Here is a 27,526-nt window from a genome sequence, read left to right on the forward strand (position 1 = left end):
TCAATTTATCTGTAAAAGAAAACATGCCTAATAATTCTGCACACCTGAATATAAGGTGATTTTCATTTCCAGCCTTCATGAACAATTATATATCACTTATACATTATTAAATACTAAATCAATAGTAGTTATTAGGATTACTGTGGTTTGGAATTGGTCAAATGTGCCTGGAAAAAAAATATGATCAGAAAATCAACGTGCCTAATAATTCTGCACTCCCTGTAATAAAGCCCTATTTTGGAAGCAGTTTTAATGGATATACTGAACTGTTGCTTCTCCAGTTTCTCTTCAATTAAAAGTTAGAGCAGCATAGATTCACTGACCCTCAATGCAAAATGAAAATTGTCACTTGAGATTAGCTTAATCTGACCCAATTTTTTTAAGAATTATTCTTAATATTATAAAATATTCTTAAAAAATGGCACAGTTGTTCATAAATGTGTTTTCCGAACGTTAAAAATTTTTTAGGTTGGTTGTGTACCTGCTCTTCTGGCCTTCGGTTCGTGCTGCCGCAGCACTCTTCTCCTCGTCTGTAATGTTTTGTTCTGTTAACGTGGACACATCAGAGATCCTACATTTTTCCATCACCACCATCTCAATTTCTGCAAAACACAAACACAACACAGAGTATAACAGCAGAGCTGGATTTTGGCATTGTGCTTGTCAGATATAAGGCATGGAAGATCCCTGCACCAAACTGATCTGAGCTGTCTAAAGTTACATTCATGGATTTCCCTTGAAATGACGTTATGTCTGAAGACCTTTCTTTCAAACAGTGAAACCACTTGGTTTAATAACTTCCAGAACTGAATCTAACAACCCAAGCAACAAGGGTATGTTTTCTATAGCATAAATGCAATGATCGCAGAGTTCTGTATAATGTGCAGATCTGATGTATAAAGAAAAGTATCACCGTTTCCATTAAAATATAAGGCAACACAACTGTTTTCAACACAGGTAACATTTATTAATATTATCAGAGTTCAAAATTATCATATTAGACTGATTTCTGAAGGATCATGTGACATTGAAGACTGAAGTAATGATGCTTCCATCACATTTTAAATCAAAACTGTGTGTTTGGTCAAATAACTTGGTGAACATAAGAGACCCAAAAACATTACAAAATCGTAACTTTAAAAAGTAGTGTATGTTACTTTTAGTTTTTTTTAATTCTACTTATTTTTCTTTCTATTTTCTTGTGTTATATATGTATGTATGTATGTATGTATGTATGCATGTATTTATGTATGAAGTACCCAGAGCTCCTGGAAACTATAAATTCCTTGTATGTTTGTGCACACTTGACGAATAATGCTAATTCTGATAAGGTAAAATTTGTTAAATGCAGCTAAGAGCACTATACTCGTACAATTTTTAGCTGAATGATAATAAAGTTGGTCAAAACCTTTAAAAATTGACCTTTTACTTAAACAACATTTATGTAAAACTCTTGCAACTAGTTGCAGATTATGTGTTGGATTACTAATGACAAACAGCTGAGTTTATAAATCCAGGGGTTTTGAAATATATATATATATTAAAAAAAATTCTGTAATTAATCGTGACATTGTTTTTTTTAAATATTTTTATACTGCAATAATTTTACAGTTACAAAATTCCAATTCCAAATTTAAGTAGAAACAACTTAAAGACAGCATATTTTAAATATTTGTTGTAATGGCATCTTTTTATGAATGAAAGCCAGTACTGATACTGGTACTGATGTCTCTATGAATTATTATTTACATTTTTTTTAACATTAATGATGGCGATTCAACATTACAGTGTAATTGAAAGCTATATAAATTTCAACATTTATTAGGCTTTTAAAAAACGAACATTTAATTTAAGTGAACTTAAAACAATCTTAACATAAACCCATTATAATAAATGCCACATTTACCTTTGGCCTTCCTACCTGCCTAACAGGTAGGAAATATACAGAAATTGAATAAAGTTATCAAACAGACTGCACTGCATAAATTATTAATTAAATATAGATTAATCCATCTTCTTTTAGCAACAATTTAGCAAACTTTTTTGTTTTATTAAGCTGCTGTGACTTTAGACTTGCCGCTGCCGAACATGACGTGGAACTGACACGTTGTCACGCGCATCTCATTTTCTCCACAATTTTTTTTGAGAATTTACTTTAGACGTTATTTAACTAATTGAAGACTGCTCTTTTGAGTAAACTCGACAAAACAGGCATTATGGTATAATTCTGTGTTTGTTATTGTTCATTCAAGCACGAAAGAGAACTCAATTCTGAATCTGGGGCGCTGTCTGTGCACGTGATACTGGCGCGTCTTTCACCTAGACGTTCTCTTTTGTCTTGTCGTGCTTGAATGGTTTAAAAGTATTTGCATGAATAAGAGCATAATCATATAATGCCCAAGGATGACAGAAAAAAACGGATGCTGCATTTAAATACTTTTTAACGTGCTAAACTGAATTTTTTTTAATCGCAATGGTTACATGCTTATTTTGACAGCACTAATATATATATATATATATATATATATATATATATATATATATATATATTTATTTAGGGGACCCCTGGGTTGAACCCCTGGACCCCATAGGTTGAAAAAGATTGCTGTAAAGGAAAAATACTAATTTCTCAACACCTAATTAACTTGCAAACCTAGTGAAGGGATGAAAAAAAGTTGCTCAAAAAGACAATCCTCACAAAGTCTTACATTTTCTGTTACTTTGATGAACTTTATCATGAGTTATAGCTGGCTGCGTGTCAGACGTGGGGAAAGACGACTTAAGGAATGAATCATCACACAGAGGAGTGAATACGACAGGAGATGGGGCTTAGCTCACCTTCCCTCTCAATTATGACAAGATTAAGATACAAAAATCTTTCCCATGGTGGGGAGAGGGTGGGGGTGAGGTTTTGCCCAATCGGAGAGGTGGAGAGCACAGAATGAATGTGGACCAAAGTGACCGTGCCAAAACACAGAAATGATGTGAGAAGGTGGAGTGCTCTCGCAACTGGCAAAACTTGATATAGCCAAGTAGGATGTGTTTCTGGATTTTCCCTTTGTTGGTCCTGGAACAACATTCCTATGAAACAATCAAAGACTAAACCCTATCCTTTACCTAAAATCATTGGGAAAGGATTATAGTATTGTTCAAATCCATAAATCAAGGCGTAAGATAAACTAAAATCTGATTGGTTGATAGGATTATTGCTCCAACCCATATCCTACTTGGGTCAATCACAATAAGAAGGTTTTCTTTTGAATTCAACAGAAGAAAGTCAGTCATACAAGTTTGGAACAACATGAGGGCGAGTGAATTACACAATTCTCATTTTCGGGAGAGATTTCCCTGTAAGTTTTACCATAAATTTGTGCAGACTGAGGGACTTTTTTTAAGAACTCGAATCGGTGCAGTTTTAAGGTCAGTATTGAGAGCAGAGCCACAGCCGAAGTGTGGTGTGATCCAAAGAATGGAGGGTCAGTCAGTCATGCTGGGACATTCATCTAGTGCTACTCACCTTCCTTGTCCCCACTTGTCCTGCTGGCCTTTGAACTAGCCTCTGTACCTTTAGCCTTTTCCTTCTCTTCTTCCGGCCCTTCCTCTGATCCTCGCTCCTCCTCCTCTTCCTCGCCCACGTTCTTGTAGTTGGGTCTTTTCTGGGCCCTCTTCCTCCCACGCTGACGACTCATCTCCAGGGAACGCTCCAGACTTTCTGGGGGCTTGGTGAAGCGACGAACACCGGCATTGCTCTAAAATGAAATGAAAGATCGATGAGGCATATGACTAATATTTCCCATTTTTAAAGGTCATGACAAGTTCTCTTTTCATAAAAAAATTATAATAATAAATAGTATGTATGTGCATACACTCTTTTTATTATTTTATTTTTAATATATATATTTTTTCCCATATATTGATCAGGTCAACCAGGCAAAGTAAAAGTACATCAAAAGCAGATTCACAGTTTGGAGGAATTTCCAATAAACAAACTTATTGTCTTTCCAACATTAATAAGCTTTATTAGGAACGTTTAAATATAAAAAACAAAAGGCAACCCACAATTTTCAAACATACATTTACAAAATAAACCTTTTGCTGCTTGATCTCAGCACAACATATTCACACATTAACCATCTCGGATAACAGCAATAGCTGCGTTTACAACGTCTGCAGAACTTAAAGAGGCAGTGAAAGGAAAACAGTCTCTGGCTTCTCAGAAACAAGAACCCGCTAAGACAGGAAGCAGCTGCCAAACAGTCTAGGACACATTTGGTAAGTGCAGTTTGGACAGCAGTGATGTTTCCGAGGATCTCCAATAACTCACGCTAAATGAAGCACTAGGCAGTTGCTGTTGGACAGCACACTGATGGACCCCCCAACATCATTCATGACGACCACACAAAAGATAAGACTTTCATTCCTAGAACGGCAGGAAAACACAGTGAACAATCACCTGCTCGTGGTCTCACAGAAGCGCTATTGCACTCTGAACCACTCGGTCTGTTCTTCAAAGAATGCCAGCGAGGATTCAAAGAACCCACCTCTACGGTTTCAAAATGTAAGATGATGTTCTCCATTTACAGTTTCTCTTCAAGTTTGAGAAAAAGCAGCTTTGAGGAACATGAATTGTCTGGTAGCATACGAATTAGAAAAACATAAAAAAAAAAAAAACAGGACCACAACAGGTCACAGTGACACGGTGCAAAGAACATGCGCCTCACAGCCGAGAAGTGGAGCACTCAGTAGGGCGCCACACTTGCAAAAAAACAGCCATCTGTGGTCTGCCTGTGGTCACAGACTTAATGAGTGAATTCTATTCAAAGTGCAATGAACATCAAGACTGAGCAATTTACGAGAAAAGACTGATCAGATAAAAGGCAGCTGATGTCCTCACTCTTTGTGCAACTACTGTCAAGATAAGCTGAATATTAACCAAAAAAACACACATCTAGAGTTTACTAAAGGCGAAAGTGTGGTCGGTCGTCTGACGTGTAGCATCCCCTCAGATATGTGTGACATCATTTTACGAATCAAAACAACAGGTCTCTGACATCATGAGACCCATTCACCTCAGCCAACCGAAATGACCAAGTTGCATTCGCCAGAACGCTGAATTGTGACAACCACTTGTTGAACTTCCAGAAACGGGCTGCTAAAGCATGCCACTAGGCTACAGGTGCGCTTCCAGCAAACTGCATAGCAGGTGTGCCTTTGCTTACACATGCACCCTGCTCGCTGTGCAGTATGTAAATCGTATAATGAGAAAACAAGGGAAGCTTCTAATACGGTAGCGGTTTTGCCCTTCATCTCTGCACTACATAACTTCATACTTCCTGTCATCTGCGCAAGGACCTGTTAGAAATCCTATACACATCCGACGTCTCTGTTTGGTCTCATCCTCTACCTGCGGCTTGTGGTAAAGGAAGGTCATGTGATGTGCGTGTGTATGTGTGTGTTTGGCTGTCAGAAGGTTGCTGGTAACACACAGGTACTAGCACCTATTTCACAGGCCTTACGGGAAAGGAAAAGTAGGTTAGAGGCAGTGCGGTGATGGCGTATCGCTTGTACATCAGAGCGACGAGAGCCACAGCAAAAGACAGACCAAAACTCTGCATTTACATAAGGATTCCCACCGGCTTCCTCAACCGAGCGCTTCACAACATGCCACAGTCCCACAACAGACTGTGTATTATCTAAGCTAAACATTGATGGTCTGATAAATAACAAAAAATATTGTTTGGCTTAACTAAGTTTTGACTTAAATGGAGATCTTTGGCAAGAAATGGAAAGATAAAATGAAACTGGCACAGCTTAAATAATTTAATATCGGTAATTCATGATTCATCTCAGATGATTCGTCTTTTTAAAGAAAAGAAGAAAATGATATGGAAATGCATATGTGCACTGTGGAAAACAAAACAAATTTCGTCATACCAGTACAAGGACAATAAAGACAGTCAATTTTAAATGTTAAAGTTTCCTACAGAATGCAGTTTTTGCACAGTGAGATGTTTTTTTGCAGCTGTTATCTGATGGTCTTTGTTTGTACAAAAATACAATGTTGGTTGAGTTGTCATCCTACGTAGAGTTGATTCATAGATCAATTAAAGAAAGCAACAGCAGCAATGTCCAATCTAATGCATTTAAATAACATATTTAACCAATTAGCCAATCTGTGCTGAATAGCAGCTTTATTGTCAGCTAATAAAAGATGCAAAAGTTTTGCTGGTGCAGACAGTTTTGTTTACAGTGCATGACAGCACAGCTAGGCATGGCGTCAACAGTTTTGCGCAAACCAAAACAAATGTAGCAGTCAGCAAAATGACTTCATTTCACAGAACTCACGCAAACGTAATGTTACTGCCGAGATCTATTTACCTTCAGAAATGTGCCGTTTATTTAATCAACTGTACAATACAAAAACGTGTCTACAGCTTGAAGATATACCGAACAGATCCTGCAAATTATTTTTGTTTAAAATGCCTCTTTTCCTTGAACTGCTCTGAAATTTCAGTCACACAGGTTTAGGGAAGCTGGGGTTGACAGATTACCGTCAGCTTGTAAAAAAGGGTCAAGTAGAGCAGGTTGTGGTTAAGCCTGAGAGGTGAGACACAGAAACAGACCGCAAAAAGGGGCAGAGAATGGGAAAGGGGAAATGGCTTTTGATAATACTGACACAAATGAGAAGATAGAGACGTTTCCCTGAAAAGGCAGCTTGACTGCCTGCTTCATTTTTTTTCTTTTTTAGCTGATGATAAACATTCATTTATCAGAATAATACAGGATGGAGTGCTGATGCAGATCTACTATTAGCAGATATGCTTGTTAATTACCATTCTAGGAATGCACATGTGACCTTATCATTGTGAATACATTTTCCCAATTCAAACTCTATGCTAGCTTTCAAAAATACCAAACTTTTTCTTTTTCAAAAACAGTATATTTTTTTACTTTACATTAAAGTCGCAATCAAGCAGAAGTAGCAAAAGACCTTTTCTTCTGTATTGTGATGTACATCCGAGTGAAACATTATCATAAAATGAAAAAAGGTGAGGACTAGGGGTGTGCGCCACTACTAATTTCCATAACGTTTAAATGGAAATTTTGTAACAGACTAGTTGACTAGTCTAACAAACCCCCAGACGTCCATCAAAACAACAGTCTATATAACCTATTGGCTTCAAATGGCTTACTTAATCTATAAATGAATGAAAAGTACTGTGGTTCATTAGCGCAGACACCACTTGTGGTCGATTGTGGAGGGGCAGGGTTTAAGTGTACTAAATGAGTGAGAAGTTCGGCATACTTCAATACTCAATGGAGAGAAGTCTTGTTGTTTCATAGAAAGATCAAGTTATTGAGAATTTCAAGGCTAAAAAAAATATATATTTTTGCAAATTAAACATATATAGGGAATATCAAGTTATTTTTCCATCCACCTATTTTTATGCGCTTAATGGGATATTGCAAAAAAAAAAAAAAACGCTGGATTGAAATGACAACATGTGCATAAATTCTAAAAATGCATGTAAAAAAACGAATGCGCTCAATTGAGTCACTAATGTGCTCAAGTAAACGAATGCCTGTCAGTGTATTAGGTCTGTGCATTCATTCTTAAAGAAACAGTAGCCTAATAAACCCCTCTCTCTGTCATTTAATATTAAAGGTGCACTATGTAAACTTTTTTCAGTAAAATATCCAAAAACCTAAAGTTAACCTACTCAGTTGAGTACTTACAATATCCCAAATGTTTCCGACTATTTGTAAATTGTGGGAAATAGCTATTTTATCCAAGGAACCGGGACAGGGAGTCGCCTGTCAATGGAGTCATATCTGCGTTACCCTCGGTTTCCGGTTTTATTTTGCAGAAACGCTTTACTCTCACTGCAGTGAGCAACAAGTGTCACAGCAGCTGCCGAACGAACGCACAGAGTAACGTCATAACATCATTTTCAACACACTCAGATGTATCTAATATGATAAACAGAGCAGCGTTACCTCATACTCAAGACCAGAAAAGCGGAAATGGCGCCGGCGACTGTAGCATAATAAAAGTCCCGCTGCTCGCGAGGCATGTGTTGTGTTCATCTCATTAACAAATCGCTCCAGCGGCCTTGCTCAGCTCCACAACACTCGGGCCTGCTCTGCTTCACACTACAGTAACGTTAATAATCGCATCCATGAACATGATTTCTGCCCGAGTCCTATCCCGATTCACCGGCTGTGAGATGAAGAACACATGTCCCATGATTCTGCTCTCAAACGTGGCGTCATCAAGCTACGCCTTTGTTTTGAATAGGCGCCCTCTAGCGGACAGAAAAGTTACAGAGTGCAGCTTTAATCAAACAACAAAAGAAAACAAGAGAATCATTCACTGAATAATATTAGCAATAAGAATCAGTGTATATTTAATCCATACAGTGAAGACTATGCAATGTTTTATTTATTTTGTACATGTGCTTGCTTTATTCAATTTCTGTATAGAAGGCTATTAGTATAATAACAGTATGTAAGCAGTAGGCTAAATTGTTTATTTCATTCATATCTTTTTTTCTGTTGTATTTGTCGTATTGCTTTTTTTTTACTGAATGTTTTAACTCAGTGTTGTTGGTTGATGGTGAAACTGCTCTGAAAGAGCAGATTTAGGGGTTGGGGGTCATTTCGAGGTTATGAACGCACTGACAGGGCCCCCCCAGACAAAATTTTGCTTAGTGCCCCCAGAAGTCTAGGACCGGCACTGGTTTGGTATAATTAAATTCCAGAACTGTCTGCAGTGCGTTCCCAAACAGCAGGAATCTACCTCAGAAAACAAGATTACTTTATTGCATTTTGTCAGCACGCTTAAGGCACAAGTAATTTATTAAAATACAAAATTATTATATACAGTGGCTTCTCCTACTGCAGAAACTTCCATTTGTCTTAGTGATATTTAGAGCCAGTTTATCAGGAAGTGAAGATTTTGTTCTCTTGGATGGAAATGGTGCTTTATTCGCAAATGTTTTATGTGACATTCCAATTTTGCGCAAGTTCGCAACTTTGGATGGAAACATAGCTAATAACATACATTTAAAAAATTGGGAAATAAATTACATCATAGATAGATTGTTGCCAAGGTGTTATCTACCAGTTACCAGTTATATCTACCAGCTAAAACTGACAGCTCTTATCCCTTGGACATGCTTTGCGACTGTTTTGAGGAGATCAAATGTTAGATGGCTAATAATTTTTTGCAATTAAATGAAAGCAAAAGCAAAATTTTGATTTTAGCCCCATCCAGGTCTTCATCACTTTGTAATTGAGGTTCTATTTCCACCAGTGTTCAACCCATAGACTGTAAAAAAAGATGGATGACGCACATTCACTCTCTTCCATTGAGGTAAGTGAAGCTGCCAGTGTCTGCACAGTAGCAACTTGAATCTCCTCCCGAAGTTCCCGAAAATGTCCGTTGGTGCCTCAGTGACTACTTCGCTTAGAGAAGCTGTCAATCATGACATCACACAGCATTAAATCTACTAAAACCAAACTTATTTACACTTGAACTAACATCAGCCTGATAAAAACTGCCTAAAATGACAGAAACCATCTTTGGAAAAAATATATTTGAAGTGTAATTTGATTGTTTAGTTTGTCTATGTCCCATTACATTACATGGAGAGGGCAGGGTTTATGACCTATACTGCATCCAGCCACCTGGGGGCGATCGAGACGCTTTGGCTTCACTTTTCAGGACTCGTGTGGCACGCTTGGTTCAACCTCATGTAAGGAATCTTTGGGTTACATTTGATTCATCACAACATTTTGAGAAACAAATCAGTACAGTGGTAAAGGGCAGTTTCTTTCATCTGAGATCAATGGCAAAATTAAAACAGTTTCTCTCTCCAAAAGATTTAGAGACCGTAATACACACCTTCATGACATCATGTCTAGACTACTGTAATTTTCTGTACTTTGGCCTGCCTCCCATTTTAGCAACCTTACATTGGCTTCCTGTAAAGTTTAGAATTGATTTTAAAATTGCTGTTTTTGTGTATAAGGCTTTATCTGGTGATACATTAGTGATCTTCTGATTCCTTACTCTCCCCAAAGAACACTTGGTCTGGTAATCAGCTTCTCTTAACTGTCCCACATTTTCGCTGTAAAACTAAGGGCGGTCGGGCCTTCTCTACTACAGCGCCTAAACTTTGGAACAGTCTGCCTTTAAATGTGAGGTCTGCTCTTTCATTAGCCGGCTTTAAATGAGCTCTTAAATCTTATTTGTTCTCTCTAGCTTTTGATTCGATTACTAAGGGTTTTAGGTTTTTGTTTCTTGTATTGTATTGGGTTTAATGTGTTTATATTTTGTATCCCGCATTGTTTCTTTGTATGCTTTCTTTTAATATGCTCATTGTTTTACTGTACAGCACTTTGGTGCAACTCTGTTGCTTTTAAATATGTTATAGAAATACATTTTGACTTGGTGTTGCTAAGATCCTCCGCGTGCAGTTTAGTGCGTTTAGAGGTTGCTAGGGTGTTGCATTTATCAGAGTTTACTCAAATCCCCAAACCCAAGTATGAGCAATAGCAAAATGAATAATTATCAGATAGTATTGCCTCATTTCTATATCACTGCATATTTAAACACTACTCAGTGAAATGCTACTAACATAACACTCTGATAAGAGTGGAAACCTACAGTTCAAGCAAGTATGACATTCTCCTCACTCACTCGTTCAATTTGACATTTAAGTGCTTTTGTTTTTGTCAGGTACGAGAACAACTCAACCAGGCAAACATTCGGGACGCTTTTATTGCACATATTTGCATATGTGAATATGCACGGCTTGGCCCGGATTCTGATATCCAGACAATAAAAAAAAAAAATAGAAAAAAACAACTTATGTGCTACAGGCTGCACTACACAATCAGTCTCACATCCACCTACATGCTGCAGTGATGTCTGCTGTGCAGAAGACTTCAAAGCAGCCCATTAACACCACTGATATCACAGCGCTCTTATCTGCCTGCCTTACCTCAGTGTAAATACCCTCATGAAAATAACAAGAGCAGATGCAAACCGCAAAGAATTATTTTCCTCTTAAACACTTCTCCTCTTCAACCCTCTCGTCCACAGACAGGAGCAGTGGCGTTTCAAAACTACCTGTTTTCTGAGAAGTTTATTTGGGGGTCTGATATGCATCTTATATTAAAAAGGGCACATTGAGCACATTCCAGTCTCTTTACATTCTGTCAGATTTTGTGCTGCAAACGTCCATGACAGCTTTTAGCTTATCAAAATGGCAAATCATTATGCCACCCGACGTGAATTATAAAAAATATTTTAGTATGGCAATTATACCGTATTTCCTCAAATAAAAGCCGGGGCCTTTATTTACCTGAACTGCAGAAGGTCACAGGCTTTTATTTGAAGCAGGCTTTTATTCTATCTCTTTACATAAATATAATTTTCTACTTTAAAAAAAACCTATAATTTTGTTATTTTTCTAACCCAACTAATTACTCATTGCGCGCACTTCTCTCAATCCGTTATGGAGCTATTACATTTTGATTTTGCATATTGTTTTTTAAACGTTCGTTCGTGTTGTTCAAATGACCACTTTATATTTTTCAATAACATAATTTATTTTGAAGCCTATGCTGTTTTCTTGTACAAAATAAAATATTTAAAGTTAAATGCAGAGTAAGATGTGTAAAAAAGACAAAAGGCTAAGAGATTGTCAAGATCATTTGTGTAGCCTGACACAGTATTTTCACAGACTAACACACATCACATCTCTCATAGACTACAGTATTTAAAATGGCATATATGCATCAGTTATATTCTCAATTTAATTTACAGAGCAATCCCTGCAAGTGTTTAGGTTAAGTATAGAAGAGACCAGGACTAGTGTGCGTCGCACTCACAAGACTCACAGCGGGGGGCAATGGTCACGATGATTTCGCTCTTTCGGCACAACCCTACTGTACATTACGATGAACTTGAATGCATATGAAATGAAAGGCACTTAGGAAATTATCCACACTAATTTTTCACTAATTTGAGACCGGCCTTTATTTGTTTGTGCTGGCCACGCCCCCGGCCACTATCAGAGGCCCGGCGTTTGATTGACTACAGGCTTTTATTCGAGGAAATACCGTATATATGTAAATATATTTCTGTGTGTACGCGTGTGTGTCTGTGTATACACACACACACACACACACACACACACACACACACACATATACATATATATATATATATATATATATACACTAGGGGTGTAACGGTACACAAAACTGACTGTTCGGTACGTACCTCGGTTTTGAAGTCACAGCTCGGTACGAGTTCGGTACAGAAGTTTTAGAAAATTGTTTTTTATTTATTTTTTTATTAAACAGTGGTTTACTGAAAAAAGTGTGTCTGACCTTAAATTAATACAATTATAACAAAGTTTCTTAAGGATAATGCTGTAAACTATATAGGGAGCCCTTACTTGCACATTATTACTATAATATTAAAGGTTAACAGAGCCCAAACTATGAGCCTAGATTCAGCTGATATTCATGTTTAGATATAATAATCAATACTCAAATAACACATTGTGTGCAAACATCACATAAGGCAGTTTTTGCATTAACTCCTAAATCTAATTATAAAATTAGGTTTTCTCCAATTCGTTGTTGAAATATAATCATTTATTATATATTGATTTTCTATTATTCATTTTATTGAATCTGATTTTCATGACAGATTTATCTAAACATACATTAAATAATCAAGACATCATTAAGAGGTTAAGAAGATTAATATTATATATATAGGCTAATATTGTGCATATATTTAGTGAAAGAGTTGATTTCTCTAGTGAATTAACAGCTGTGGACACTGAAGGACTGCCTGAGGTAACTTAAATGTAATGCTACAGGACATTGTTTATAAGCTGTTTGTCGTCTTTCGGCGGTTGAAACACTGATTGAGCGATTACACGACATATGATACGTTTCAGTAAGTGTTAATGTATCCTCAACATACCTTAAGATATTAATTCATGTTTATTCTTTTGGAAGAGATGATCGCGTTCACCGCTTGAATTGACGCGCCTATACAGTGATCAGTCGTCACATTAAAGAGCGTCAAAACGGCATTTATCGTTTGAATTTCGTGATGGAATGGACTGAATACTTAATATGTTCAAGTGGGAACTAGGATTGAAGTGTGTTCCGCGCTTAAAACAAGCCAACTGTTAACTGTTAAAGATTGCATTCGGAACCGTTCGGTACACACTTGCACCGAACCGAAATCCCTGTACCGATATGGTTCGGTAAGAAGACATGTACCGTTTTATATATATATATATATATATATATATATATAAATATATATATATATATATATATATATATATATATATATATATATATATATATATATATATTTATATATATATATATATATATATATATATATACAGCTCTGCACACACATATGTGACCCTGGACCACAAAACCAGTCATAATTTTAAATTGCGATTTATACATCATGAATAAATAAACTTTCCATTGATGCATGGTTTGTTAGGATGGGACAATATTTGGCCGAGATGCAACTATCTTCTGGAAAATCTCGAATCTGAGGTTGCAAAGAAAATCGAAATATTGAGAAAATCGCCTTTAAAGTTGTCCAAATGAAGTCCTTAGCAATGCATATTACTACTAATAATACATTTTTGATATATTTACGGTAGGAAATTTACCAAATATCTTCATGGAACATGATCTTTTCTTAATATCCTAATGATTTTTGGCATAAAAGAAAAATGTATCATTTTTTGACCCATACTTATGACTGGTTTTGTGCTCCAGGGTCACATATATTATGTAAACAGACTGTTAGGCGATTAATATATTAGTACAGCCCTACTATGTTGCATTTAAAGCGATCACCAAGAGAATAATTTTTGGCGTGGATTAATGTAAACACAGATATCATATACCAGTCGTGTCTAAAGTGAACGTAAACAGGTGGGACAAAAAAAAAAATCAGATATGTTCAAAAGCAGATCTGTGCATTAACACCGTGAAAGCAGTATAAACGCAGCCTGATAAACCACTCCCAGCTTATGAGTGTGAGACAGATCTACCAAGTTCCTGTAATTGAAGAACAGAAATAAATGCCCTTTAAACAAATTGCCCTTTCATATCACTCACATGAGAGATTTAATGCACCAAGCATCATGTGCTGCTTAGTGCATTAAATCCCTCATGTGAGTTCCAGCTTGAAGAATATCCTGACAGTGACTTTAGCCCAGAGAAACCAGAGGGTTCATTAATTAGATTATAGAATATAGTTTATTAACAAAAATAGAATAATGTATACTATGTTTTTTTTAAACTATGCAAACATGCTTTTTCTGCCTTAATACAATAGAAGGTAGGTTGCCCTGTAACTTATTAAAATAGTGGCAATAAACATGTAAAATATTTAAAGAGGTACAACCTTTACTAAAAAGTTCACCGCTAGATAAAATAAAGTTAAAAAAATATTACCTATACTGGTTTTACATCTATAAAATGATTTAGAGGTAGAAATTTGAGTAAAAAGTGCAAAATGTAAACATAGTAAACCAGTCTTTATGCTACACAGATTTACATGGGATGGCATTTTCATACTCTATTGTCGCTGGGATGGCAGGTGATGGGAAAGATTTGTGTTTCCTGCCTTGGTTGGAACCGACCGACGCATGGGCCAGTTCACACAGAACACATTTTTTGCATTCCACTACACTACTATTTTTCCGTTGTTTTCTATGTAAAAATGAGTGTGTACATTTCGGCACACCCATAAAGACTTGTAGTCTCTGTTATGTAGCATCTCGTGTATGACATAGCATTCTAAAAATGCAGCACTCAAGTTTTAAAAATTCAAATATTAAAAACATGTCTCAAGAGCTTGTGTTTTTTTTCCCCACTGATCTTCGTCTCGCATTTTTGACTGCAACATGCATTTTTTGTGAAGCAGCCCTTAAAGCTACACTGTGTAACTTTTTTAGTTTATTCTTAGCTAAAAACACTTAGTTATTTCAAAAATATATGTGCTCATTAATGTATATTTACTTCTTTCAAGTAATAAAGTATTCTTGTAAGTTTATAATATGCCATTGAAAATACATAAGGTAATGGGATCTAACGGTGGTCGCCATGTTGCCCCTCCATCTTGAAAGTACATTAGCCAAAGAGGGACATACCCGTAAATTCAAGCTTCGTCTTTCGCGTTTTAACCGGTTTTAACCCATTTAATCCCTTGTGACCGTAAAAAATTCTCATTTCTAAGGCTATAAAAATGTTACTGAATGATCTATCAATGCATTTCCAGCAGATATTGAAATAATAAAGGGTCTCAATGAAATATGTGCAGTGTTGCAAAAAAAATCAAAATAACACCTTTATCCAACTTGTTCTCGACTTCCGTGTGTGCCTCCACGACGCATGCGCGAGAATATGACGTAGCGCCGGTGTTCGGGAATCGATGAAATACACACTTAAGCCCCATTTTGAGCACTACGTCGAGACCTAAAGCACGATCAATGTAGAATCCAACAGCTTAGACACGCGCGTCTTCCTCTGCTCGTAAACAAATCGCTTCTGGGTCATCTGTCCGAACGCCGGATCTGCGTCATATTCTCGCGCATGCGTCGTGGAGGCATACACGGAAGTCGAGAACAAGTTGGATAAAGGTGTTATTTTGATTTTTTTTTGCGCACAAAAACTATTGTCGTCGCATTGTATGATTATTGTAGAGCCACTGTGGTGAGATAGACTTTGTAACGACGTTTTAAGTGCCTTTCATGGATCTTGGAAGTGTCAATGTACTGAATGCCAATGGAGGCCTGTGTGAAGCCTTTCTCAGCCATCAGCTTTCAACTAAAATATCTTCATTTGTGTTCCGAATATGAACGGAGGTCTTACGGGTGTCCAACGACATGAGGGTGAGTAATTAATGACAGAATTTTCATTTTTGGGTGAACCAACCCTTTAAGGCGTCTAGTATTGATATATGCATTTGCAATTACTCAACTTTGTTTAATGTGGTCATAGAACTCACAAACATGTCACCGGCAACAATAGTGACCGGTGGGATAACCCATTGTATCTACATGCTAATACACATAGGCTAACTGTTCTACCTTACTTTCTGCTCCTATCTAACTTTCTACCTAATTTTACACAGACACACACAGAAACACACACACACACACACACACACACGCACACGGACCCAAGGAAGACTAGCTAGCTAGCTAATTCTGCTAGCTAATTCTGCTGCCACCTAACTTCCTACCTACTGCAACTGTCCACACACGCACACACACACAAAGACTAGCTAGCTAACTAATTCTACTTAACTTTCCACACACACACACACACACACACACACACGCAATTACAGGTAGGCGCACACACGCACACCACACACACACACACACATACACACATGCACACACACACACACGCAATTACAGGTAGGCACACACATGCACACCACACACACACGCAATTACAGGTAGGCACACACACGCACACCACACACACATGCACACACACACAGACCCCAGGAAGACTAGCTTGCTAACACGATGCACTGGTTCCAGAGATGTCGCCATTGTGAGAAACGCACTACCTATGCATGTGAGAAATGTAAAGTACCACTGCACATTGAGTGCTTCAAGCTGTACCATGGAGTGTAGAAAAGGAAAAGAGAAAGACAGGAGAATGCAGTCGGACATAGAGTTCACAAGCATGCACACACACGCAATGGTTTTTATACCGTACATACCGTATATTCTATCCCCCTACACTGCCCCTGCCCCTAAACCTACCCATCACACACACACACACACACACACACACACACACTGCCCCTGCCCCTAAACCTACCCATCACACACACACACACACACACACACACACACACACACACACACGTTGGGTTTTCATGTTTTATGGGGACTTTCCATAGGCGCAATGGTTTTTATACCGTACATACTGTATATTCTATCCCCCTACACTGCCCCTGCCCCTAAACCTACCCATCTCACACACACACACACACACACACACACACACACACACGTTTGTTTTTGTGAAATGTGAGGACATTCCATAGGCGTAATGGTTTTTATACCGTACAAACCGTATTTTCTATCCCCTTACACTGCCCCTGCCCCTAAACCTAGCCCTCACAGGAGACTGTGCAGTTTACTTTCTGTGAAAAAAAACCTTGTTCTGTGTGATTTATAAGCATCTTGAAAAGTGAGGACAAGGGGAACGTCCTCATATTTCACCCTCTTTTTGTAATACCTATGTCATACCCATGTCATTATACACATTTGTGTCCTGATATTTCACAAAAACATGCCCACACACACACACACACACTGCCCCTGCCCCTAAACCTGCCCATCACAGGAGACATTCTGCATTTTTACATTTTCAAAAAACATCACTTAGTCTGATTTATAAGATGTTTTCCTCATGGGGACCTAAACATGTCCCCACAAGGATGAGGATTTCGGATATTGCCATCTTTGTGGGGACATTTTGTCCCCATAACATAGGGATTGCCAGTCCACACCCCCCCCCCCCCCCACACACACACACACACACACACAGAGAGAGAGACATAAACACACTCACAAACACACTGCACAGGTCAAATAGACCTATTCAGTCTGTCCAATTGTTGATACAACACAGTATCCCACCGGTCACAATTGTGACCGATCATAAAACACACTTTTTCACACACTTTTCCAAGAAAATTTCTAAAAATTATGATTGATTGTTTCAAAGGGATATACACATGCTTTGGATATTTGTGTGTCTGGAAAAAATTTGGGATTAAATGGGTTAATACTCGATGGCACTGTACAAAATTCCCTGCCTCGCGCATGTGCGCGTCAACTTGTTCAGACTTGTCTGGTGCATGTGCAGAGAGTTTTCATCTCAGCAGCGTCCAGTAACATTATACATTATACGGAGTTTTCCTGGCTTGTTTATTCCTCAAAAGTCTGTTTTTCCTTGTTTGGTATTTCTGTGCGTTAATAACTCCGTAAGTAATAATAGTTATTGTCATTGTAGATGTGTTTCAGAGTGTGTCATCGCGTAATTCAGTTGATGTCACCTCAGAAGTATTTTTGTGTCAACATACAATAGCGTAATGCTCACCTATTTGAATAATCATTCAGTTATTTTGTTATCAACAATGTTTATTCGTTTTTAGAAAATATTTGCTTGTAATGTATGTTGATGGAAATATGTATCAGGTCTGATCGGCATATTAACAATTGTTATACAGAGCGCACTGCAGTGCTAACGTTAAAGCGCCGCACACACTTTTGTAATCCGACACCGCTTGTTAGAAGCAGCAGCGGCAGCTCCGCTCCTTTTAATGCAGCTGCATTTAGCGCCTATATATGGTACAATAAGCTCTGGTTTACGGTTACATTATACAAATGAAACTTAAACCGGTAAGTATAGTTATACAGTTCTTAACTGTGTATCTTCTGTCATGTCAATTATCATGTATATTTACCATCCTTATTTGTTCTCTCACAGAAACCACATTTATGTACATATCCACGCAAACCTGTTTATGCCTTGCAATTGGATGACTGAATAAACATTACTATCATCAAAGTTCACTCTGGATTAGCTGCAGTTCTTTCTAGCCGAATAATTAGGCCAGTTGAGTTCCGACCATCCCACTGCGCACAGAATATCCCACAGGCACCGTGTCGAATGTGGACGAGGTCGAACTGGAAGCCATGTTAATCTTGGAGTAAATCGGCCACCGTAGGAGTTGAAACGAAATCGGAATTGATAGGAACAGAAAGTAAAATTCACTGGATGGTCATATACCTTTTCACCACTAGATGGGGGAAAATATCACACAGTGTAGCTTTAAAGGGATAGTTCACCTAAAAATGAAAATTCTGTCATCATTTATTCATCAACCTGTTGTTCCAAACATTAGGGCTGGGTAAAAAATATTGATTTCTCGATTTTAATCGATTCTCACTTTTACAAAACAATATCGATTCTTAAATCCCAAGAATCGATTAGTCATCCTGTTTTCAGTTAATTAATGAAATAAGCATTGTAGTGCACCTCCCATCCAATAAATCGCAATAATATTTGTGCCTTATTACTATTGATATAAAACAAAGTCTCAAATTTCAAATTACGTCAATTTTTTTACGAAATTCAAAAGTTAAAATACCGCTGTGGCGTGAGATCGCTCTTCTGCAGCTCAGCTCAAGAGAACCGGCAGCATGGAATGCACATGAATGGATCTTCTCTTCCACCTTAATACCAGTTACAGCGCAAAATAAACATGAATAAGCATCTGAAAGGGTGTTAAAAGTCACATAGAAAAGTGTTTCAACAGAAGAAAGACGTAAGTAAAATGGCTTGTAAACAATGTCATGTAACGTCACATTTACCTTAGAAAAACCATATACAGTGTCCATAAACTCGTTAGTCAGCTTTAGTCAGCTAGAAAAATTTACTCTAGAAAGGAGCATTTTGCTAATTATATGCATCACATTACATAGGCTATTGATAGTCATTTTTTATGTTCTTCAATATTTAATGCATGTATGTAGCCTATGAATAAATGACAGCATAAGAATGAAATTATGACAGCCAAATGTTTATATTTAAAAAAAAACTAAATGGAGTAGAAATATGATTATGTAATTGTAAAGTTAATATTGTAACTTTATTATTATTATTAACAAAAAAATCATTTAGTGTAATTTAAGTGTTTGTATACAAACCAGTTAATTTTTACCTTCAATATTAGTAGGCTAATGTAGTATCAACTGACTCCCATAGTTTACAACATAGTTCAGAGATTTGTTTTCCTTGAGAAAATTGACCATGTATTTATTGTACCTGATATATATATAAAATAATCGATATTGAATTGTAGCGAAAGCTTGTGAATCGAAATCGAATCGAATTGTGAAATTTGTGTCAATACCCAGCCCTACCAAACATGTATAAGTTTCTTTCTTTTTCTGAACACAAAAGAAGAAATTTTGAAAAATGTTGGTAACCAGACAGTTGACTGCTCCCTATAGTATTTTTTTTCCTACTAAAGTCAAATGGTGCCGTCAACTGTCTGTTTTTAGGTGAACTATCCCTTTAACCTGTGCTTTTAAGAAACCCAAACCACTTCCATATAATTGAGGTTGTGTTACATTTTTTCAACTATTTCCTCAGCTTTGGAGGGTAGCGCAAGTTAGGTTTCGCTTTCACTTTCATTGCCAGCTCCCTGCAGACTGACTCTCTGATGTCGCGTTTATTTCTGCTGTGTAAGGCTGCGTTTACACTTGGCATTAACATGCGATCACCGTGATCCAATCAAGCAGTTTGGATAATCAGTTGGAATAATCTGTTTCCCACAAAATATTTAAATTAGGTCTGTAATAGGACTTTATCACGGAGTGTAAAACAACATTAGCTTTAACCTCTATCAATAAGCAGTGCCCATATAGCACAGGATTCTTGTGATTTATTCATATACAATCAATCTCAAATAGGGTACTTATTCTACCAGTATATCTTGTATGATGAAACAAAGAAAAATGTTAATACGCCGCAGTTGAAATAGGCACGCTTAATTTCTGGTCAAAACTGTGTCCGTACATTATGTTCCAACAGCCTTCAGAGAGTGGACGGGGATTTACATGACGTCAACCTGTGAATGCAGATACGATGGCTAGATTGCGTTTACATTACTGAGATCCGATCACAATGCATCCTCAACTACCTCTAGACCAGGACATGCTGATCGGATAACATTCCGATCAGAAACACGTTTACACTTGTCTTTTCAATGTGTATGTGGACAACATCAGGATAAGGGATAATGCCTGATAATGCCATAATGTTAATGCCAAGCAACTGTCTAGAGCTTATCATTGTTATTGTCATAAATGTTTTTGTGATCTCAATATGATAGCGGCCAGTCCTAGCCGGAAGTTAATAGTAAAAATAGTGATTGCAAATGCAGTGATAACATTCGAGTTTGATACTGTTTGAACTTTAAGTGTTTATGTGTTCATAACACAGTGCCAAGGTCATGTAAAAGGGCATTTAAAACAACATTTTTAATCGACTAGGAATGACTTGTTGTTTCTATAAAATGCCATGAACCTACAAAATGGTTCATGGCTTATAGGGATCAATCCATCTGTTTACCTCTTCAATAAACTTCTAAATGAAGATGCTTATGGGCAGATGTACTCACTGAACTCTTGTGAGCGCTCTGCTCTGTCTGCACGGTGAACACCGAAAAGTCTCCGTTCAGAATAACATCGGCCAGGGAGTGGACGAGCGGCTGGTAGTGGATGATTAGGAACACCTATGACAGTGGGGCATCATACAGTATGTTGTCACTTGACCACATGTGTGCAGCTCACACTGTGTGTATCGTGGCTATTCAAGACATTGCAAGTATCAACAAAACTAAAGTAAGTTTCTGTACCTGTGACAGCAGGTAGAGTGACACCTGAGGGTTGATCTTGCGGTCTTCGGACTGAAAAAAAAAAATATTTGTCATCATGTAGCATGTAAACAAGTTGGTTTGGAGTGGAAATAGCCAGAAATGACATCACCATGCTTGGATAACCATGGTACTATACACTACTGTTCAATATATTATATATATATATATATATAGAGTGAGGAAAAAAAGTATTTGAACACCCTTCTATTTTGCAAGTTCTCCCACTTAGAAATCATGGAGAGGTCTGAAATTGTCATCGTAGGTGCATGTCCACTGTGAGAGACATAATCTAAAAAATTAAAACCAGAAATCACAATGTATGATTTGTTTAAACTATTTATTTGTATGATACAGCTGCAAATAAGTATTTGAACACCTGTCTATCAGCTAGAATTCTGACCCTCAAAGACCTGTTAGTCTGCCTTTAAAATGTCCACCTCCACTCCATTTATTATCCTAAATTAGATGCACTTGTTTGAGGTCGTCAGCTGCATAAAGACACCTGTCCACCCCATACAATCAGTAAGAATCCAACTACTAACATGGCCAAGACCAAAGAGCTGTCCAAAGACACTAGAGACAAAATTGTACACCTCCACAAGGCTGGAAAGGGCTACGGGGAAATTGCCAAGCAGCTTGGTGAAAAAAAGTCATGGTTTGAAATCATGCATGCCACGGAAGGTTCCCCTGCTTAAACCAGCACATGTCCAGGCCTGTCTTAAGTTTGCCAATGACCATTTGGATGATCCAGAGGAGTCATTGGAGAAAGTAATGTGGTCAGATGAGACAAAAAAATAGAACTTTTTGGTCATAATTCCACTAAACGTGTTTGGAGGAAGAAGAATGATGAGTACCATCCCAAGAACACCATCCCTACTGTGAAGCATGGGGGTGGTAGCATCATGCTTTGGGGGTGTTTTTCTGCACATGGGACAGGGCGACTGCACTGTATTAAGGAGAGGATGACCGGGGCCATGTATTGCGAGATTTTGGGGAACAACCTCCTTATCTCAGTTAGAGCATTGAAGATGGGTCGAGGCTGGGTCTTCCAACATGACAATGACCCGAAGCACACAGCCAGGATAACCAAGGAGTGGCTCTGTAAGAAGCATATCAAGGTTCTGCCGTGGCCTAGCCCAATAACCCAATAAACCCAATAGAGAATCTTTGGAGGGAGCTCAAACTCCGTGTTTCTCAGCGACAGGCCAGAAACCTGACTGATCTAGAGAAGATCTGTGTGGAGGAGTGGGCCAAAATCCCTCCTGCAGTGTGTGCAAACCTGGTGTAAAACTACAGGAAACGTTTGACCTCTGTAATTGCAAACAAAGGCTACTATACCAAATATTAACATTGATTTTCTCAGGTGTTCAAATACTTATTTGCAGCAGTATCATACAAATAAATAGTTAAAAAATCATACATTGTGATTTCTGGATTTTTTTTTAGATTATGGTCTCTCACAGTGGACATGCACCTACGATGACAATTTCAGACCCCTCCATGATATCTAAGTGGGAGAACCTGGAAAATAGCAGGGTGTTCAAATACTTATTTTCCTCACTGTATATATATATATATTTTTTTTTTTTTAGCAAAAAGCACAACTGTTTTCAACATTGCTAATAATAGGAAATATTTCTTGAGCAGCAAATCAGCATATTAGAATGATTTCTGAAGGATCATGTGACACTGAAGTCCCTGGCACTGTATTTTAAACATTAAACAATCTCACCAACCTCAACTTTTAAATGTTACTAGTATATAAATGTTTTTAACGTTTATATTTGCAGTGAAGTAAGGATGTGTCTTTTCACAAGTAAACTGCACAGATCATATGAAGCCTCAACTTCTCCGTAATGCTGTAAAGATAAAGTGAATACACTCCCTCAATTTAATTGTGTAAGTGAAATATTGATCCTTTACATGCACAACGTTATACAACATATTAAGATTGTCATACCCAACACTTCCAAATGAGAAAGTAAAAGTTTATTGGAAGCCATTAACTTTTATGGTTTCAAAAGAGTCATAAATGCTTAACAGGAATAAGTAAAAGAAGAATAATCAGGGGCATAAATACTGTTTGTGTGTGTGTGTGTGTGTGTATATATAGAACAATGCACAGTGCTTACATCGACTGTTTACATGAATACTCAACATCTTGGCATTTTGACACATTTCTGTGTATATTTGACCGTTTAAGTGTGCAACCGAAGAAAAAGGCTACTATTTTTGTCCGTGTTCGACTCGGAGTGCACACACAGAAAGCATTATTATAGCTTATTGCACTTTTAATATTTCTTTTTAATATCAAGCACATACATACGACACAGGGACATAAAGACCTCTGCCGCAAAAGCGAAAGTACTCTTTGAAATGTTTCGAAATGAGCACCAGTTTCAATAAAAGTTTATTTTTTAGTTTTGTACTTTTTTTATATACACATTTAAATGTTCGCTGTTCTAAAAATTATTATTTTCGCCATTGCAATGCACAAGTTATATAGCTGCTTGAATCTAAGTGCAGGAGCTCTAGGTTACCATAGAAACATGAGTGGTTTGCTGTTGATTTCTGTCGTGACACAGCACTGAACACACTTTAGCCGGTACAACTTGATATATTATTATTATTATTATAAACTTTGGTACAACAAAGGAATTGTGAAGGCTGCTTTTTCTGTAAAAAAGCTGATCTCTGTTGATATGTCTAATGTTTTATTGATCATTTGTTGGTAACGGGTGAGAGACCTGGCAGGCCATAGGTCCCCTGCCGCTGCTATGGTGTCTAAATTGTATTCACTCACCTACAATGTTATACTAAAAAATTAGCCAGGAAAAAACACAGGCCTACTAGACTGTCCTCACCTGTTCTTGGGTGACCAGAGAGTACACGTAGAGGGGCAGGAACAGGCGGTTAAGCAGGTGGTCCGTCAGCACATCATTGAGAAACTCACAGTTGATGATGAGGATGTCGTTCAGATAGTGGAGATGGTCCAGGTGCTCGGCTACCAGATCGCTGAGTTTTCCTCTATTTTTATGTCTGATAAGAATGGATAAAGTGCATATGATTTTAATCATATATGTCAATGAGCAGGCAATGTTTTGAATTCAGATGGTTTAGTAAATGAATTACACAGTGATCAACTGTGGTCTATAGTGACACCTAGAGGTGCATGTGAAAACCTTACTCTTCATCAGTCTGCACACACTTGTCCAGCTCGATGACGTGGCTTCCGATGAACCAGACCAAATTGGAGAAGTACGGCACGGCCGTTTTGTCCCGGATGTAGTGTAGCATGTGCTGGTTGTCCACTGCGGGGCAGGACCAAAAGTAAACATGGTTACTCAGGAAAAGGCAGAGGGATCAGATAACAGCCACAGTGACGCAGGAAAGGAACTGTGAGGTTAAGTATAACTAATAACACAACAGCGGCAGACTCAGTGATGGAAAAGTGAACAAAGGTTAGTTACCGAGCAATGTGAAATGTCATTGGTGTGATGTGAGGGTTACATTAAATGACGTTTTCTATGCAGAGTCACTAAAAGAAGCTAAGTTGGACTATATATAATCGTATTCAATAAACAAGTCCTGTACTAAGCATGCTGAGAGTATTAGATGTTGCAAAATGTTTCTAAGCTTTTAAAAGCATAGTATGCAAAAAAAATAAGTAGCAAAGAAATAGGGTTCGGGGTGGGTGCAGCTAACTCCACTAATAAAATTAATACGAATATAAAATGGACCTGTTTATGTTTGTCTTGTGAGGTTTGGAATAATTTGAGAGTTGGTGGACGGATCATAATGTAGGTTGATCCAGGTTTATAGATGCTATAATGATCAGTTAGAGGACTAAAGGATGCTCAACGGACCTCAAGCATATTTTAAACAAATAAATTAATTAAAACACAAATACAACGGACAAAAATCACCATGGAAGCCAAAAAGAAGGTTTAAATAAAAGCACCAATGGGTGACAATGCAAAATAAGTGTATTTTTCTAACTATTATTAGTGTGTGAATTGCAAACCTTCTGTGTATACAGACAAAAGAAGCAACTGTTTAAAAAACAATTCAAGAGAACATGCAATACACATGGCACAAAAAGTTCTGAATTTGACCAACTTACATGACACTGGAATAAGGCACACAGGAGTCACCATAGAGGGAGAGGGGAAGAACAGACAAAGGGTTAAACAGGATGAAGGGACTGAGCTAGTGGAGCTCTGGGCCCTAGACTAGTGGCCAAAATATGAAACCGTCGCACCACCTAGTGGCCAGCACTAAACCTGCACAAAAGAGCATCTGGGACAGCCTAAAAACACCAGACATATCAACCAGCCACATGAAGCTGCCAGGACATGCTAAAAAGCAAAGGTAAACCATACCACCCAACTGCACACATACACAATCAGGGATTTTAACAGCTTTTTTGCAATCAATTAAGTGCATTTATAGAATAATTTTACATATGATCAACCATATCAAGAATGTCAATTGTACCACATGTGGCCGCAGAGTAACACATTAGTGACACTTAAAAATGAAGGAATGTCATTGCATTACATAAAATAAAAAAAATGCATAGTATATCTACTGTTCAGAAGTTTGGGGTCAGTAACTTTAATGTTTATGAAATAAGTCTCTTATGCTCACTATGGTTGGATATTATTACACTATGGTTGTCAAAAATACAGCAAAAATGTGAAAAAATATAATAATTTGAAATACTGTTTTCTGTTTTCATATTTTATTCCTGTGATTTTTCAGCATCATTACTCCAGTCTTCAGTGTCACATGATCCTCTAATGCATCCCGGCTGAATAAAACTATACATTTCTTTCAGTCATAAAAATTGTACTCACCCCAAACTTTTGAACGGTAGTTAATGAAAATTGTATTTTATTATATTATTTTAGCCATAAATTACAACCAAATGATTATGTTCATGGGACCCCACATTTTTTTCTAGCTGACTTACCAATTAAAATAAAACGAAATCTGTATTCTGAAAGATTTTTTTTAACCAGTGGGGTATTTTGTTTCATAGCAGGCCAACATTTGTCAAATGACCGATAAAAAAAAGATTGTTTTTGCAGCTGTACCTATTTTATGCATAAAATATAACAATAACAGGCATTTGTTTGAAAGAAACAAGGTTGTTTATTTAATGTAATGCATTCATACATTTGTAAGTGTTGGCTACATCTCCAAATATTATTCGGGGCCACTGTACGCGCATTAACGTCAGTATAACATGCACCGATGGCAGTAGACCTAAAAGACTGCAACAATCTCCACAGGCACTGATTGTTTAGCTATAAGATAAACCGCAATCCAAGGTTAAGCACTAAGCAGATAGTAAGAATTGTTAAGTCAGTTATTCAAGAAGGGAAGAAGGATTTATGTAAAGCTCAAGCCAGAGAAACAGATCAGCGAAAGCCCTTTTGTCTTCAGCATATGACCGTACATATCCAAGTGAAACCCCAGTGTGCCCATGCAAGTGTGTAGGGTCAGCAGCGGTCGCTAAATGTAAGTGTGCGTTACTCACAGATAGCGGAGAGCAGCATCAGCATGCCCATGCATCAGAGGCATGACAGAGCGATTGACAGCAGAGAGAAGGATCGTGCGGCAGCAGCAGCTGAGTCAGGGCTCTACTCACCTTTGTACACATTGAGTGTGATAGTCCTGACCGCGATCCTGACCATGCTCTCTGGGTGGTTGAAAAACTTAATGGCCTCCGTGTACAGGGCAAAATCATTAGTGTGCTAGAAGCATGGGAGACAGAGAGCGAGGCCATCAGCAAGGAGGATTTGCTCAGAGAGAGGAGAACTGCAACTAGTGACAAATACACAAAACCTGTACTTTTACTCTCTTATCTGAATCCAAGATGTCTACAAGAGTAGAAGAAATAGGTGCATAACATCACAGAAATTGAAAAGCGTCCCTGAATGCAATGCTACTGGCTGATAAATAGGT

General features: G+C 37.7%; 1 protein-coding gene across 4 annotated transcripts in view; it reads right to left on the bottom strand.

The window, feature by feature from the left end:
- The window catches only part of clec16a (C-type lectin domain containing 16A), an 87,510-nt gene that overhangs the window by 56,746 nt on the left and 3,238 nt on the right, over nt 1–27,526 (bottom strand). For 2 of the 4 annotated variants that reach the window (XM_079821831.1, XM_079821829.1), the window contains exons 5-11: nt 27,206–27,315; nt 24,741–24,864; nt 24,418–24,592; nt 21,533–21,583; nt 21,296–21,409; nt 3,566–3,749; nt 482–602 (exon numbers count right to left, since the gene is read on the bottom strand). In XM_079821831.1, coding sequence (XP_079677957.1) covers nt 482–602; nt 3,566–3,749; nt 21,296–21,409; nt 21,533–21,583; nt 24,418–24,592; nt 24,741–24,864; nt 27,206–27,315 — 879 coding nt within the window. Of the gene's footprint in view, nt 1–481; nt 603–3,517; nt 3,750–21,295; nt 21,410–21,532; nt 21,584–24,417; nt 24,593–24,740; nt 24,865–27,205; nt 27,316–27,526 lie in introns of all 4 variants that reach the window. The other 2 variants (XM_079821830.1, XM_079821832.1) reach the window with 2 other exon arrangements.

Source organism: Gobio gobio (genome assembly GCF_949357685.1).
Source record: "Gobio gobio genome assembly, chromosome: 1".
Lineage (NCBI taxonomy): Eukaryota > Metazoa > Chordata > Actinopteri > Cypriniformes > Gobionidae > Gobio > Gobio gobio.